Source organism: Sinocyclocheilus rhinocerous, unplaced genomic scaffold (genome assembly GCF_001515625.1).
Source record: "Sinocyclocheilus rhinocerous isolate Xijiao unplaced genomic scaffold, SAMN03320098_v1.1 scaffold1099, whole genome shotgun sequence".
Taxonomy (NCBI): Eukaryota; Metazoa; Chordata; class Actinopteri; order Cypriniformes; family Cyprinidae; genus Sinocyclocheilus; species Sinocyclocheilus rhinocerous.
Genome location: NW_015634461.1, coordinates 144,048 through 161,597, shown reverse-complemented (window position 1 = coordinate 161,597; position 17,550 = coordinate 144,048). Strand labels below are relative to the sequence as shown.

General features: G+C 36.2%; 1 protein-coding gene across 1 annotated transcript in view; it reads left to right on the top strand.

The window, feature by feature from the left end:
- neo1b (neogenin 1b) overlaps window positions 1-17,550 on the top strand; it is a 147,174-nt gene that overhangs the window by 45,479 nt on the left and 84,145 nt on the right. Inside the window, exon 2 of the mRNA XM_016559457.1 lies at window positions 5,382-5,699. Within this exon, the coding sequence (XP_016414943.1) occupies window positions 5,382-5,699 (318 nt within the window). The remainder of the gene's footprint in view (window positions 1-5,381; window positions 5,700-17,550) is intronic.

Genomic DNA, 17,550 nt, shown 5'->3' with positions numbered 1-17,550 from the left:
AATAAGTATACTAATAGCACACTTGAATAAACTTCTTTTTCGTAAGGGATATAAGATCAGTCATACGGACTACTTTGATTATAATTTTTGTCAGTTTTGCTTTTATGTAATTTTTAGAGTGGACAACCCATTCACTCCTGTTCAATGCGAATGCCGTATGCTGGAATATGAGCATTTATTCCGTCATCACCCAGGTGCTGATAGCACGCACGCACAGGTGAGACCTGAACAGCACACGTTGATAGCCTATCTGTGTTTAAGCTAAACTCATTTAAGCTTTGCCAGTTTAAACATTTAAGAGCCAGAGGATGCGAGCTCGCGCGTGCGCGAGTAGTGAGAAGATTTGTGCGTGCGCTCATCTGAAGTGCGCAAACCCACACCTCAGAACAGGAACAGCACTGATAGATAGGTAGATAGATTTTTTTCTTTGAAATTATACTCGGACAACTGTATTGTTTTAAAATTATGTATAATTAAATTATATAATTTTTTGATAGCAAAATATTTTTAATATATACATTTAATTTATAATATTTAAATTAAGTATATATATTATTATTATTATTTTCATTTATTTATTAATTTGTTTACTAAAAACAACATTTCTTTGTAATTTTGCTCAGACAACCTTAGTGTTTTCTGTAACTGGGTTGAAGATAAATGGTGTCCATATCAGAAAATGATAAAATGTTCAATGCCTGAGGGGATGTTTTTTTTTTTTTTATGGTTTTCATACTTATTGTTATGGCGCTTTCTGAAAATGAAATTATCTTTGGAGCCCAAGAATTACCCATAAGGTAACTGAATTAGCTGATTGGGTTGGCGGTTGACGGTTGACAATAATTTAGTTAATGTATTTAACATTAACATGTATTATTTCGAATCTGACAGCTTTGCTTGAAAATAAATGGTGTCCATTTCGGACCAAAATTGAATGCCTGAGGTAGGAAAATATGGTTTAATAGATTAATATGTGCCTGGTATTTTGGGGTGTTTCAAAAATTGAGTAAATATAGTAAGTTGAAATAGAACTGAAGCCCGTGAATTAGCATAAGGTAATTGAATTAGCTGATTGAGTTGGCAGTTGGCGAAACACTTGGGTTCAATCAATAGATTGTCCCAGATTCTGATTGTATTGGGTTCTCGGTGTTACCGATAGGTGTGGAAATGGATTGTGGTATATGTGCCCTCTGGGATCCTCAATTTTTATGTTTTATGAGGTAGAAATGGACTCCTGAGGGAGGAACCCCACTCCACCCAGATGAGCCCCGCTTTTATTGCTGTGAAGCGGCCCACCTGTCATCCCCACGGCTCTTATGGAGATGGATTACATGTGCCGTTTTTTCTCTCTGAATCTATAATCTTGAGTCACAGCGTGAGGTAAAGTATCCTAACATGCTAATGCCTCACAGAAAGGGATTGTGGGGGGAAAAACAACACAATGTGACGGGCTGATGAGTGTGAAGAAGTGTGAGGAGCAGCGATTTATAACCTGTTGAGTGCTAATGACAGGTTCTGCACTTTGTTTCAGCTCCAACTTTGCTTTCAACATTAAAACCCTCCCTTTTGCCCTCAATGCGTCTGATGTTTGGAACTGTTTGTTCACGGAGCAAATTCAGATTTATCTGAAGCGTTTGAAAGCATCAGGTAGAAATGAAAAGAGCCATTGCCTTTGGAAGATGAAAAGACGAAAGGAAAAACACGGATGAAAGCACAAACTCTCTAATTCTGATTCGAGTCGGTTCGAGTGAATGTGAAATGAAGGGAGATGCAGTAGAAGCTGCTGAAGGACAGTTGTGTGCACAAAGGTACTAGAATACAAATACAATGACTTGTGTTCTTTAGCCGTCGAGAAGGAACGAATGCTAGTGTCCAACAGTACAGAGACTCTGCGTCCACCAGTGGCATATCTGCTGTCAGTGTGAACACTGCTTAAAGTTTTCAGTGAGAATTGGGATGGCGTTTATGTGCTTAAATGTGACAGGTGATTAAACATTCTCCATTACAGTTTAATGCGCAGAGATGACTAAATTAGTCGTTTATGGATTTATCCTGAAAAACTGTGCTGCTTTCAGCTAATTTTGAATGTTTTGCATGTGACGGACTTCTCATTTGCCTTACTACACCTATACATATTTGTCTTTTTATTTTATTTAGGTTTACTCAGATATAATACTTTTGAATTCACTTTTTTTCATTTTTAATAGTTATAAATTAAATATTTTATCATTTAAAATGGACTTAAACAGCTTGTTTCCTGTGGGAGTATGTGATTTTTATGATAATAATAATAATTATTATTATTGTTGTTATTGTTATTATTACTACTACTACTACTACTACTACTATCAGTACTGTTTTTTCTTAGTTTTTCAATTTCTGAAAAAAAATTTTTTTTACAAAATTACTTGCAGGGGTATTTTTTATTTTATTTTATTTAACTTTTATTTAACATTTTATTTTATTTTTTATTTTGACTGTGGTTTTAGAATAAATTAATGAATCAACATGAAAATTTTATTTTTGAAGTCTTTTTGGTGCCAGTAGAGGTGCATGAATAACACATTTCACATTTTAGTTCTGCCAAATGATGGTGTCAGCATAATTTTGTCTACTGGTTTGTTTTCTTAGGTTTATAATTGTAAGTAAGCTGTGCAGCTGCAGCGTTTAATGTTCTGCTGATGGCTACATACCCATGAAGGGCCCTAGAGATGGCAAATCCCCACTTGTATCGCCACCTCGAGCGTCATTGTGTTTCCTTTCATGCTCATCTCTGCGCCACTCATGTGTGTTCCCACAATGCAACAGTTTGTCAAACCGACGCTTGTTATGGTCGGTTAGAAGGAGGAAGGAAATAGTATGTGACACTTTAACTGATTTCCTTGATTTTGTTTTTGTATCTCTGCCGCTTTTCCTTCCCAGCCGTTCTAGGCCACTTCTCGTTCTCTTTCAGTCTTTGTATGTGTCAGTATCTCTCTCTTCCCCTCTCATTCACCAGTGTGCCATTTCCCTGGAGAGCCCTTGCCCCTTTCTGAGAGGTCTCGCTGACTGAGGCGGTTTTGAAGTGGGTTTTCCTCAAAGTGTGCAGACTAAGGCTAACAGCTTATACTTATCAACCCAGCAGCCTCATTTCCTGGCTGTCTCGGGGCTTCTGGGTCAAGGATGCATCACTGTTGCCCTCCAACAGCAATTTTGGACTCCATCCGATTACTCACATTACTCACATAGCCCGTGACAAACATCCAAAGCCACAAACAGGGGCGCGTTTGGCCACGTTAGTCCAAATGTTTCCCAGCTGGCTCCATTACAATTAGCGTGCAATTGTGGCTTTCCTATGCATTGCATGGTCCCTTTTTAGATTGAGAAATGCAAGTACACAAGTTTGCATGTCAAGATTTTTACGTTTTTATGGTTTTCCACGTTCCACAGTGATTCTAATTCCTTGTTTTTCTAAAATTGTTAAAGCTAGATGCATTGTTAGTTTTTCATCTTTAGAGTCAATAAATGATTTATATGGCGTCATTAAAGTAGCTAATTTGTGAATGCTTTATGACATAAATGTAATTGAGCTTTTTGCATCTGTTTCTCAGGTAAAAACATATTTTTAGGACCAGATTAGCTTGCGTGACAAGCAAGCGGTGAACACCATTAGCTTCCGTCTCAGATTCTTATGTATTCTGTGCTTTGTGTCGAACACGAGAAGCTTGTCATTTCCTACGTAATTAAAGTACGGAGCAGCTTGCTTGCTACGTTATGGAAAGTCTTGCCGTAATTGTTTTTCGCACAACACCACTGGTGCAGATAATTGGCCATTAGTGCTGTCTGAACAATGCGGGTTGGTGGCTGAACACTGTTATGTTTTTTAATTATACGTCACTATAAACGTCAGGCAATTATGTCGGTTTATAACTTTTCCCAGAAGTATTTTGCTTAGCCGTTTCACAGCGGAAAGGTGAGGGATTCTAACCCATGAATGTTTCAGAATGAAAATCACTTAGCCAACAAAAGAACACGATGAAAGCTGTAATCATGTGTTTTTGAGAGTATCATTTCAAGTTTTATGATGGCTTTTTTTGTTGCATGCAACTGGTGTTGCTTCAAGACCCAGATATAAGTTGGACATCTATGATTTCCTCGATGCGGAGAATGTGGACTGAATCGTGGAATCCGGTCATAAAAATGGAATTTACTGTATAACGCAAAATGTCACGGAATTTGCCAAATTTTGAATGAATAAATCAAATGTAGGCCAGTACACTTAAATCAAGATATGGACTAGTGTCTGTGAATATTAAGCCGCCTCAATATGTGAGTACATGAACACATGAACATAATCTCTAGAACTGCTCTGAGAGTCACTTCATGACCATTTTACTGTTTCTTTTGAGAAAAACTATCATCATATCATATACAAACAGAAACTCAAAGGTCTTCACAGCAGCCCATCAAAATAAAAGTTCGGTTTAACTTGAAGAAACTGTGACAGAAATATATTACTGAATGTAATGATAGTACTACTACTAATGATAACATTTTTATTAAAACATAATTTTTAAGGAATATTTACCAGAATTTATTTAGCTAAAAAATGTAAACACACAACACTGTATTTCTGGGGGAAAAAAATAGATAAATTAATAATAAATTAGGGTTTTTTTAAAACTAAAATCAATTAATTAGAGATGCTTTTGATTATTAAAATGTAATGAAACCATTAAAATGGAATCCAGAAAACTAATGGAAAACAGAATTTGGTAAAAAAAAAAAAAAAAATTTAATTTGAGAAAAAAATCAAATATAGGATCTTTAAATGTATTTTTTGTTAAACTTCTAAGAAATTTCTATTAAATTGTGTAAGTTTTGTGATTTCAATTATTTAGACATGCTTTTTGATTAATAAAATTTAATTTAACCATTAAAACAGAGTAAAAAATTTAAACGGAAAAAAACGAAACAGAAAAAGTGGAATTTGGAAAAAAATAAAGCAGAATTTGGGATTTCATAGGGCCCTACCAAAAATTAGTCATTTACTCTCCTTCACGTCGTTCCAACCCCATTAGACTTTGAAACACAAATTAAGACGTTTTTAATAAAACCTGATTGTATTTTATCACAAGACTTGGATTAAACTGCTCGATTCATATGGATTCGCATTACGATGACTTTGACTTTATGACCAACTTTTGGGCGGAGAGACAAAACCCTTTCAGGTTTTATTTAAAATATCTCTTTGCATTTCGAAGGTTAATCAAAATCTTGAGGGTGAGTGAATGATGACAGAATCTTCATTTCAGGTGAAGTGTCCCTTTAAATGCTAAAGCTAAAATGCTTCTCATGCATAGTCTGTGAATCCTCTAACGCATTCTTCTCTCTGTCCTCAGGTTCTGGCATTCGAGGTTTTACCCCGTTCAGGTTCTCGGTCGAACCCGTCGACACGCTGGCCGTACGCGGCCTCCCCGCTGTCCTGAACTGCTCAGCCGCTAGCGACGCTCCGGTGAGGGTGGAATGGAAGAAGGACGGGACGTTCCTGAACCTGGTGGCGGACGACCGGAAGCGGCAGCTAGTGGACGGCTCATTGCTCATCAGTACGGTGGTCCACTCCAAACACAATAAGCCTGACGAGGGGGTGTACCAGTGCGTGGCCACCATCGACAATCTGGGCACCATCAGCAGCCGAACCGCACGACTCACAGTGGCAGGTATGAAAACAAAGCCTTTGAGGTTCATAAATTGTGTATTAAGCCGACTGTATCAAATTTGTAATGCAGAATTCTAAACTGGATCAACCAAAACTACATGCCTTCTGTCATCTGGTTGACAGCTTATACTTTTTTGACACGTAAAAGGCCTTTGAGTATAATTGTAAAAATGTTCACCTTCAAGTCGTGGTTCATATGTTGTTTTGCTGTGAAATAGGCTATATAAATAAACATAAGAATAACTTTTATATTGTTAGTAATAAGCATGGGCCGATTATCGGTATCAAGGTATACCGCGGTTTGAAAATTTCATGGTTTCAAAACCACTAACATTTTCCGGTATACCGTTCCTGCGGTATGCGCTGTTTTTCATATCTCCTCAAAGACTGAAAGCGTAGGAATCCATCAGGTTGAGTGCAGTGTTGAGAGTAACACGCCCCCTCCCCCTCCTGTTGGTGCGAGCAGTCAGTCACGTGTGTGTATGACGGCCGAAGGAGCTTCCTCTGGAACTCACGCGATCGGCAACAGGCCGTTTATTGTTTTATTGCAGCCAATCTCTGTTCTGACTGGACTTGCACAAACTACCTTGCAATGCATATCATTTTCCAAATGTCACTTATGTGAAAATATGAAGTCTGTAAATGCCCGTTAACACAAGCCACGAGATACAACTATTTGAAAATCTGGAATCTGAGGGAGCAAAAAAATCTAATTATTGAGAAAATCGCCTTTAAAGATGTCTAAATGAAGTCCTTAGCAATGCATATTACTAATGAAAAATTAAGTTTTGATATATTTACAGTAGGAAATTTACAAAATATCTTCATGGAACATGATCTTTACTTAATATCCTAATGATTTTTGGCATAAAAAAAAATCAATAATTTTGACCCATACTATGTATTTTTGGCTATTGCTACAAATATACCTCAGCGACTTAAGACTGGTTTTGTGCTCCAGGATCACATTTGTTCATTTTGGCCATATTAATATCAGCATCTGCACCAAATTGCATATTTTTGCTCAGTTTGGGCCTCTGAATAAAATTGTCACAATATTATACTATATAATCCATATTTTTTAAATTCTAAAAGGTCGTTTTTATAGGGTTATTATAGTCTGAAGCTCAAACCTCGTGCTCTCTGACCATCTGATGCACACAAAAATGGCAAGATGTTTCTCAAAACTGCTGTTTTTCTGAGTCAGGCAGAATGGATTTCTATCAGTCCATTGGGAGCGCATCAATCTGTCAGAGTTCAGAGTGCTGATATGGGATCAGTTTTCCTCTGCAGAACACGGGTCAGCGCGCTGTAGTCGAGCTTCACACTATGCTATGAATCTAACAGCAGGATTAGTGTGTGTTTGAACAGCAGGGTTAGATATCAGCCAGGCCTTCACAGTTTGCTCTGACTGGAGCCTCCGTTTCCTTTAAAGACGCCCAGCAGAGTTTTCTCACTATTTGCTAGTTTTACTTCTTGAGTAAATGCAGTTGTACTGAGAAATTCCAACGGGAAGAACCAGAATTAATATAATATGTTTGTGTAGCATCCCACAAGATGCTTTTAGAGCTCAGAGGTTGCTGTTTTATAGCTCTGGAGATTTAAATGGTTCATTTAAGTATCAACTTTGCCTCGGATGTTTCTACTGAAGTTCCTTAGAACACTCTCAGAAAAAAAGGTACAAAAGCTGTCACTGGGGCGGTACCTTTTCAAAAGGTAAACTTTTGTACCTTTTAGGTACTAAAATGTACACTTTAGGTACTTATATGTATCTTTAAGGTACCAATACGGACTCTTTAGGTACAAAGGTGTGCCTTTTGAAAAGGTACCGCCCCAGTAGTGTTGTTTTTGGCGGCCTGTTTTAATTTTAGTTTTAGTCTAGTCTTTGTGTGAAGCTGTCATTTTAGTTTTTATTAGTTTTAGTCACGTTCATACTCTTTTTAGTCTAGTCAAGTTATAGTCAACTAAAAGTCTGAGCATTTTAGTCTAGTTTTAGTCGACGAAAACTGATGACATTTAGTCTAGTTTTAGTCAATGAAAATTGTATTTTAGTCTCTTTTTAGAAATGCAATTCTATTTAACCCAGTCAATATAGTATAAGTACCTAATGTTAGTAGTATAGACGAAACCAAAATTTTCTTTTAGCCAAACCCATTTCAAACAAGGTTATCTTATTATATTATTGTAACCTTATAGACTCAAGAATACATCCATTCCAGACACGGAAGACGCTCTGATTTGAATTTACAACATTTATTTTACCAACCAAACATGTTAGAAGTACACACACATAAATTTAAATAAAGACGAACCCCGGCTGGCCGGCCATCGGTCCCTTTCTCTGTGTCAGACTTAACTTTGTTTGGTTTTCATCTTCTAAATCAGTGTTTCCCAACCTTTCTTTAGTCGCGGCACCCTTTGGAAATTTTAACAAATTTGTGGCACCCTACAAAATTAATTTTGTCACAATATTTGAATTTCTAACTTCGATATGATAATTTGAAAAGTATAGATATTATCAACGAAAATGGAGACATTTTAGTATAGTTTTAATTTTGTAAACCACATTTAGTCTCGTTTTTATTCGTCAACGATATTGCATTATACATTTAATTATAGTCATCGTCACATGACCAGCATTTTCGTTGCGTCTCGTTTTCGTCACGTGATAAAGGTTCGTTGACGACGATATTTAGTCATAATTTTCGTTGACGAAATCAACGCTACGCCCCAGTGACCGCTTTGGGGGGATGCCACTTCAGCAACTTACTTATAATCTTGCTCTGTATGGGTTTGAAGCAACATGAGGGTTGCTATTTATCCCTTCAATTTGCCATTTTGCAGTGATCTTAACGTGATTTCTGTCCTCCTCTTCCACATGCATGTACCATTACACGATTTTTCACTCTGAAAAAAAAATCTGACAGAAACAGGGAGTTTTACTTCAGGTTTTTGGAGGGAAATGTTCTTCCTGGTCTTTTAACTCCATATAAAGCGTTCGACACGTGTGTCGTTCACACGTTTGATAGTTCCTCACCTTTCCACCTGTCTCTCCGGCCTTCAGGGAAAATTTGTCCTAAAACACAAGCGTTCTCTCTTTATTCTCCAACAAAACTCTTGTCTCTTTTCATTTCTCCAGCCGTCAGGTGCTTTCTCGGTGAAATCTCTGAGATCTGGCCTCTGAAGCGGTATCACGGGGCTCCATATGCTGCCAGCAGAAATAAAGGATGCTTTTCTGAGCTCGGGATGACGAATGACGTGTTCAGGCTTTCAGAGCGAGAGAATTAGCATCAGTGCATTATACTACATTAAGACTCGGAAGCGCTTTTCTATTTCCTTTTGTGTTTGGGTTTTAATGCCTGTCAGTTGTGTGTTTGTGCTGTAGCTCTGACCCCTGACAGCAAGAACAAATTACTGGATTTTACAGTTTTCTGAGAGTGCTTCCTGACTGTGTGAAACTTACTGCTGTTAATGCTGTGCTTGGTGATTGCTAGGGATAGTTTTAGGTGCTTTTTGTACATTTTTATGTTGTTGCTAGGGTGTTTAGGGTGTTTTTTTAAGCATATTGCCTTGCAGTTGCATTTTGATAGGGTGTTTTGACTATTTTATTGCATCACTATGCAGTTGCATAGTGTTTTGTGGGTGATTTCTATGAGGTTTCTTACAGTCTAACCGATAATCTGGTCTGTACATATGGCTCGAGTTCTTTCTTCAGTGTGCATCTGTGGATTTTTTTCTGGTGAAAAATTGTGCACATATCCTCAAAAAGACACATGATTGGGGAATCATTAGTTATGCTTCAGGATTTAATATTCAGAGTTAGTGATCTTGATAAACCACTATATTCGAGTGTGAGTTGTACTAGTGATGCTTAACTTGATGAAGCCTTATTAACCTACCAGCTCAACCTACAAAGATGCATTTGAATGATTTGAAGGGCTTTTAGAGGCAAGACATTATTGTACTTCTATTTTTCATAGGAAGCAACACTAAAGCTGTAGCAGAGCACTAGAACACACACACACACACAAGCATGTGCTTAAGTGCCTTGTCCGTGTTTTCAGATCTAGCTGGTGGTGCACGGTAAGGAGACTTGAGGAATCCCTGGGGTCGTTACACTGAAAGTTCAGGGCAGCCTGTATGAGGAACACACGCAGTATTTCAATTCAATGCTTTTCACCGTTCACAGGAGATCATTTAAAGCATGATGGCGCTCGTTCTGACAGTTTGCTAACATTTATTTCATATGTTAATGGCCATTTCATTCAGTCATTCATTGCACCAGGAAAAAGAGTGTGACACTTCAATGCCATCGGAGCGTCTCTCTTCTCTTTACACACACACAAATGGTCTTTCTCTTGTTTTTTCATGAGTTTTCCTTTAAGGACAGAACAATGACAGTCACTACAGGTTCATGCTGCCAACACAATCTATGAATATATACTTAAACATAGGTATTTTTATGCAAAAATGAAGCAAAGAGTTGGAGTCGAGCATGTAAACTAGCTAAATTAACAACAAAATAATAATAATAATAATGAAGATTTTGATTACATTTTACATTTATCATTATCATTACATTTAGCAGACACTTTTATCCAAAATGACTTATAATAATAATTAGAATATTATTAAATAAAAAAACTAATGATTATTAAAATTAAGTGTGTATATATAAATCAACGAAAATGGAGACATTTTAGTATAGTTTTAATTTTGTAAACCACATTTAGTCTCGTTTTTATTCGTCAACGATATTGCATTATACATTTAATTATAGTCATCGTCACATGACCAGCATTTTCGTTGCGTCTCGTTTTCGTCACGTGATAAAGGTTCGTTGACGACGATATTTAGTCATAATTTTCGTTGACGAAATCAACGCTACGCCCCAGTGACCGCTTTGGGGGGATGCCACTTCAGCAACTTACTTATAATCTTGCTCTGTATGGGTTTGAAGCAACATGAGGGTTGCTATTTATCCCTTCAATTTGCCATTTTGCAGCGATCTTAACGTGATTTCTGTCCTCCTCTTCCACATGCATGTACCATTACACGATTTTTCACTCTGAAAAAAAAATCTGACAGAAACAGGGAGTTTTACTTCAGGTTTTTGGAGGGAAATGTTCTTCCTGGTCTTTTAACTCCATATAAAGCGTTCGACACGTGTGTCGTTCACACGTTTGATAGTTCCTCACCTTTCCACCTGTCTCTCCGGCCTTCAGGGAAAATTTGTCCTAAAACACAAGCGTTCTCTCTTTATTCTCCAACAAAACTCTTGTCTCTTTTCATTTCTCCAGCCGTCAGGTGCTTTCTCGGTGAAATCTCTGAGATCTGGCCTCTGAAGCGGTATCACGGGGCTCCATATGCTGCCAGCAGAAATAAAGGATGCTTTTCTGAGCTCGGGATGACGAATGACGTGTTCAGGCTTTCAGAGCGAGAGAATTAGCATCAGTGCATTATACTACATTAAGACTCGGAAGCGCTTTTCTATTTCCTTTTGTGTTTGGGTTTTAATGCCTGTCAGTTGTGTGTTTGTGCTGTAGCTCTGACCCCTGACAGCAAGAACAAATTACTGGATTTTACAGTTTTCTGAGAGTGCTTCCTGACTGTGTGAAACTTACTGCTGTTAATGCTGTGCTTGGTGATTGCTAGGGATAGTTTTAGGTGCTTTTTGTACATTTTTATGTTGTTGCTAGGGTGTTTAGGGTGTTTTTTTAAGCATATTGCCTTGCAGTTGCATTTTGATAGGGTGTTTTGACTATTTTATTGCATCACTATGCAGTTGCATAGTGTTTTGTGGGTGATTTCTATGAGGTTTCTTACAGTCTAACCGATAATCTGGTCTGTACATATGGCTCGAGTTCTTTCTTCAGTGTGCATCTGTAGATTTTTTTCTGGTGAAAAATTGTGCACATATCCTCAAAAAGACACATGATTGGGGAATCATTAGTTATGCTTCAGGATTTAATATTCAGAGTTAGTGATCTTGATAAACCACTATATTCGAGTGTGAGTTGTACTAGTGATGCTTAACTTGATGAAGCCTTATTAACCTACCAGCTCAACCTACAAAGATGCATTTGAATGATTTGAAGGGCTTTTAGAGGCAAGACATTATTGTACTTCTATTTTTCATAGGAAGCAACACTAAAGCTGTAGCAGAGCACTAGAACACACACACACACACAAGCATGTGCTTAAGTGCCTTGTCCGTGTTTTCAGATCTAGCTGGTGGTGCACGGTAAGGAGACTTGAGGAATCCCTGGGGTCGTTACACTGAAAGTTCAGGGCAGCCTGTATGAGGAACACACGCAGTATTTCAATTCAATGCTTTTCACCGTTCACAGGAGATCATTTAAAGCATGATGGCGCTCGTTCTGACAGTTTGCTAACATTTATTTCATATGTTAATGGCCATTTCATTCAGTCATTCATTGCACCAGGAAAAAGAGTGTGACACTTCAATGCCATCGGAGCGTCTCTCTTCTCTTTACACACACACAAATGGTCTTTCTCTTGTTTTTTCATGAGTTTTCCTTTAAGGACAGAACAATGACAGTCACTACAGGTTCATGCTGCCAACACAATCTATGAATATATACTTAAACATAGGTATTTTTATGCAAAAATGAAGCAAAGAGTTGGAGTCGAGCATGTAAACTAGCTAAATTAACAACAAAATAATAATAATAATAATGAAGATTTTGATTACATTTTACATTTATCATTATCATTACATTTAGCAGACACTTTTATCCAAAATGACTTATAATAATAATTAGAATATTATTAAATAAAAAAACTAATGATTATTAAAATTAAGTGTGTATATATAATTTAATTTGAATGGATTTTAATATTTATATTAATATTTACATTTGTTTTTATTACATTCAATTTTAATTATACTTTTAGAAAACAGTTATTTTATTATATATTATTATTATTTTATATATATAATATTTTCGGGGTTAAAATGTGACCTGGATGGTTTTTCCACTCCATGTCGTAAAGACCTGGAGAGACACTTGCACCGTCTCTGCTGTGTTTATGGAATAGCAACCGTAAAATTAAACAAGACAGAAATGCATTATGGGAGCTGACGGAGGCGCCCCGGGCCAGGCAGGAAGAGACTGAGCTGCTACTTTTGCTGACGATTTATGAAGTAAATTTTCTTTAAAGCCAGTTAGTCCAACTTACAGCTCCGTGCCCCGAAAACTTCCCTAAAAACCACAGAAGGGCTGTTTCCTAAACATAACCGCTCTGCTGCGCTCTCGTAAACATGATTCCTTCGGTGGGGGTTGGAAAGTTGATTATTCATATCCGCAGGTGCTTGGCCTGGTGAACGACACGTCTGTTGGATTATTTCTGCTGTTTTATGTGGAAGGTAGGCTTAGAAAGCAGAATATAACCAATAATTGAGCTGAGACTATTCGTGACTGGCCATTTAAGCATGGATCAAGATATATAGAAAATAAAGGAAAAGCTTGTCATTTCAAACCTGTTTGAATTTGTTTTGAAAGTCAAACCTGCTTGAATTACTTCTGTTGAACACAAAAGAAGCTGTTCTGAAGAATGTGGGTAAACAAACAGTTGCTGGTAGCCATTGACTTCTATAGTACAGGGAAAAAATACTATGGAAATCAATGGCTACTAGCAACAGTTTGAGCCACATTCTTCAGAACAGCTTCTTTTGTGTTCAACAGAAGAAAGAAACTCATACTGGTTTGGAATGACTTGAGACTGAGCAAATGATAAAATAATTTATTTTTGTGTGAACTATCCCTTTAATTATTCAATTGAGTGTCATTATAAAAATATTTGACCGCACAATTCCACAATTGACCAATTAAAAGTAAATATTCCATAGAGTCTTGCAAAAACAACAACAAAAAAGCCCACTTTTTGTGCAAAAGCGAATTACTGACACTAGGGCTGGACGATATGGAAAAATTTTTTTATCACGTTATATTTCTTAATTTCGGTCGATACGATATAATTCTGATATCGATATGAACAATATTTTAAAAAGCCTCCGAAAAACTGCCAAGAACGCCCACATCAGATGTCTGTACCTACACACTTCAGAAAAATGAATTTGCCAAGTCTATGAAACCTCCTCCTATAAAACTATATAATATTTTAGAAATAAAAATGGTACAAATAAATTAATGTTCACCTTTTATTTGTATTTAGCCTTCATACAAATAAGAAATGTGAAATTACCGTCAAATAAACACGAGACTCTTAGACTCACCTTATTAATGTTAGTATCTTTAACTTTAAACTATAACATAGGCTGATTATTCTTAACAAAAGTGCATCGGCCAGGATAAAGAATATGAAAAGTGCTCAGAGTTGCTGCAGAAAAAAACAAAACAAGAGTGAGCAACAACAAAAACACATGTTGCTGGAGGCTTATTGAAAATGCAAATTGATTCTCTGCCAGCAGGAGGCGCTTCTGGAGCGGCAGAAACAGCGGTTTCCCCGGTAACGGCTGAACACAAAGCAGCGCTGCGCTCATGAATGCTACTTTATCAGATAAAACGAAAATGCCATCAAAACTTTTCTCAAGACTGTCGGTTCCCTTCAAAGATACATTCACTGGCGCTGCATTTTGATTTTGAAACGTGTAGTGCTCATCAGTGTTGGGGAAAGTTACTTTTAAAAGTAATGCATTACAATATTGCGTTACTCCATAAAAAAGTAACTAATTACGTTACTTAGTTACTTTTTATGGAAAGTAATGCGTTATGTTACTTTTGCGTTACTTTTTAAGTCTGGACAGGGCTTGCTTGTTTGTTTTTAAAATAAAAAAGTTATATTTTTGGCAAATATAAAAGCCTTTTCATACCAAAAGTGAAATTACGTTCCATTAAATGCATAAAGGATATGCGTGTTGTTTAACATTTAATTATTGCAGGTTTGCGTCATATTCTGAGTTGCATTATTTTTATTCATTTTGAGGAATAATGAATCAGTTTTTTTTTTGTTTTTTTTTTATAAGTGAGATGAATTAATGCATATTCATATTTATTTTAGAACTACAGTAACATCTGATTTCTCTCAACATGGGGACAGGAGAGCTGTCAATCAATAAATTGGAAAAAAAAAGTAACTTGCATTACGTATTTGAAAAAGTAACTCAGATATTCTCTTGTAAATTAGAAAGTAATGTGTTACTTTACTAGTTACTTGAAAAAAGTAATCTGATTACGTAACTCGCGTTACTTGTAATGTTACCCCCAACACTGATGGTTATGTATATTCAACTAAGTCAACCACCACAAATAAATCAATGTATGGGAAACACTTGTAATGTATATCGGAATTGTATTTAAAAATCATATCAGCGTTATTGAAAAAAATATCGCAATGTATATTGATATTGAATTATTGTCCAGCCCCAATTGACTCATATTTTTCAGCTGAAATATAGTAGTCAACATTTGAAGTGGATCAAAAAGTTCACCTAAGACGAGAAAGCATTTTGGTTTTGGGTTTTAGGACAACTTTGATGAAAGGTTTTGATCAACTTCAAATGTTGACTAGTGTATATAAAAGTCATCAAACAAGATGCATTTAATTGAGAAGCAGCACTGCATAAGATATTAAGATTTGTCATCATTTTGTCTTTTATATGGGTGATTTTTAATGTGTTGCTGGGGTGTTCTAAGTATGTATATTTGTTTTTTATTTTCATAAACAAGTAGCAGTATGGTTAGCAGAACTAGGCTGTTCTGGATGGATGTGTCTGGCAGAGCTTCGTCTTGGGGTTGTTAGAGTGTTTTGAGTTCGACAAGCCAAGAAACAATGAAGAAACATCGTGAGGGAGTTTCGTGCTCTGATACGGTGATCATCTTTGTCAGGCCATGAGAAATGTTTTCTCTTACTACGTCGTGTGTCTCTTATTCACACACACACACACACACACACACAGTGCAGCTCTAATGTATGCCCATATTTATCCTCCTCCCATAAAGTTCCTCTCTCTCTCCTTTCATTAAGTTCTACAGCTTCACATCAAAGTCTTGCAAACGCTCAGTAAGTTGCGTCTGACTGCGCTCAACGTTTTACTGGGAATTCAATCAAACCTAACATTTCTCGTTTATGTGATTTACGAGTGGACTCAAATTAGTCATGAACGATCCAGGTTCCTCCACATCTTTCTGATGTGTATTTTTGGATGGTTTCTCTTGTTCTGTAAAAGCAAGCATCAGTTTGAGTGTATCTGCGTGTGGGTTTGTTTTCATGTGTGTCAAGCGCACATCTATGATTCCTCAAACAGCGTCTCTGCACTCACGGGCCGTTTGTAGTCCTCTGGTTCTCCAGCGACCCGATGTTCTGATCCTCCTATAGACTGTAGTCATAGATGACATATTTAATTTAATGTGAAAAAGTCCATATTGTGTTTTGTAACCCATTTTCCCATTTTTTCCCCCTAGAATATACAGAAAAGAAGGTTTGGAATTACATTGAACGGGCTTGTATCAAATTAAATATGCCGTCAACTCCAACTGAGGGGTTTTTCCTTGTTTCTCTGACCTTTGAATGTTCCTGAGCCGTTTAAAACGGTGTACCTGCTTTTGTTTTCACCTCCCACACAGGTACGAGAAGATTGAGGTCATAAATGAACACGGCTAAAGCCATAAGGTTGTGAGGGACATCGATCGTTTCCTGATTGGTGGGATTTGACGGGTCCCTGGTACGTGATTGGTGCAGAAGCGTTGTTCATGGAGGTGTTTTTACAAAGCCCGTTCAGCTCAATAAACCTCTACTTCTTTAAACCTGATTAAATGAGTTTGTCCTGATTGTTTATCGAGAACTATCGGTCTGGCTGCTGGAACTCCCGTGGGTGTGTTGAGCTCACAGCGATGTGAGTCAGGAAAACTCAGACGACTCGAGTTAATTGTCTTCCATAAAGTGTGCTGAACAGTTTGATGGTTTTAGATGCTCTCTAGTCTTAGATTAGCCGCCTACAGATCCTAGTTCTTATACTATAACAGCCAAAATCTTGAATTATAGAATCTATTAATTAATCAAAATCTTGCGCAATATAAGGTGGACAGATTACCTTGTTCCGTCAGTCTTGACCCCTTAATGATAATCTCCACTTATTTATTTATTTTTATTTTATTATCATTATTAATATTATTATCATTATTATTATGTATTTACTGTTAAATTATGATTTATTATTTTATTCACATATATTATTTTCATCTTTTTTATTTGATTTTTTATTTATTTAATCTTATTTTAATTTAATGTTTTTTTTTTAAACAGCTTGGTTTTTTGTTATTTCATTTATTTATTTCATAATCTTTATTTAATTTTGTATTTTGTTATGTTTGTTTAATGAATTTTATTTATGTTTTTAAAAAAAAAAACATTTCCACAAAAAGCTTTTTTAATCATTTATTTCATTTTATTTGATAATATTTTTAGTTTATTTATTTTATTTATTTTCTATTTATGTATTTTGCATTTGATAATTTTAACAATTTATCAATTTTATTATTATTATTTATTTTTAATAATATTTTATTTTTGTTATTTCATTTGTATTTTAGAACCTTTTTTATGAATTTTAATTTATTTAGTTTTTTTTTTACATTTCTTTTAAATATATATATTTTTTCATGTTATTTCATTTTATTTTAGAATCTTTTTTCTTTTATTTGTGACCCTGGAGCACAAAAGCAGTCTTAAGCAGCACAAGTATATTTGTACCAATAGCCAACAATACATTGTATGGGTCAAAATTATTGATTTTTCTTTCATGCCAAAAATCATTAGGATATTAAGTAAAGATCATGTTCCATGAAGATATTTTGTACATTTCTTAC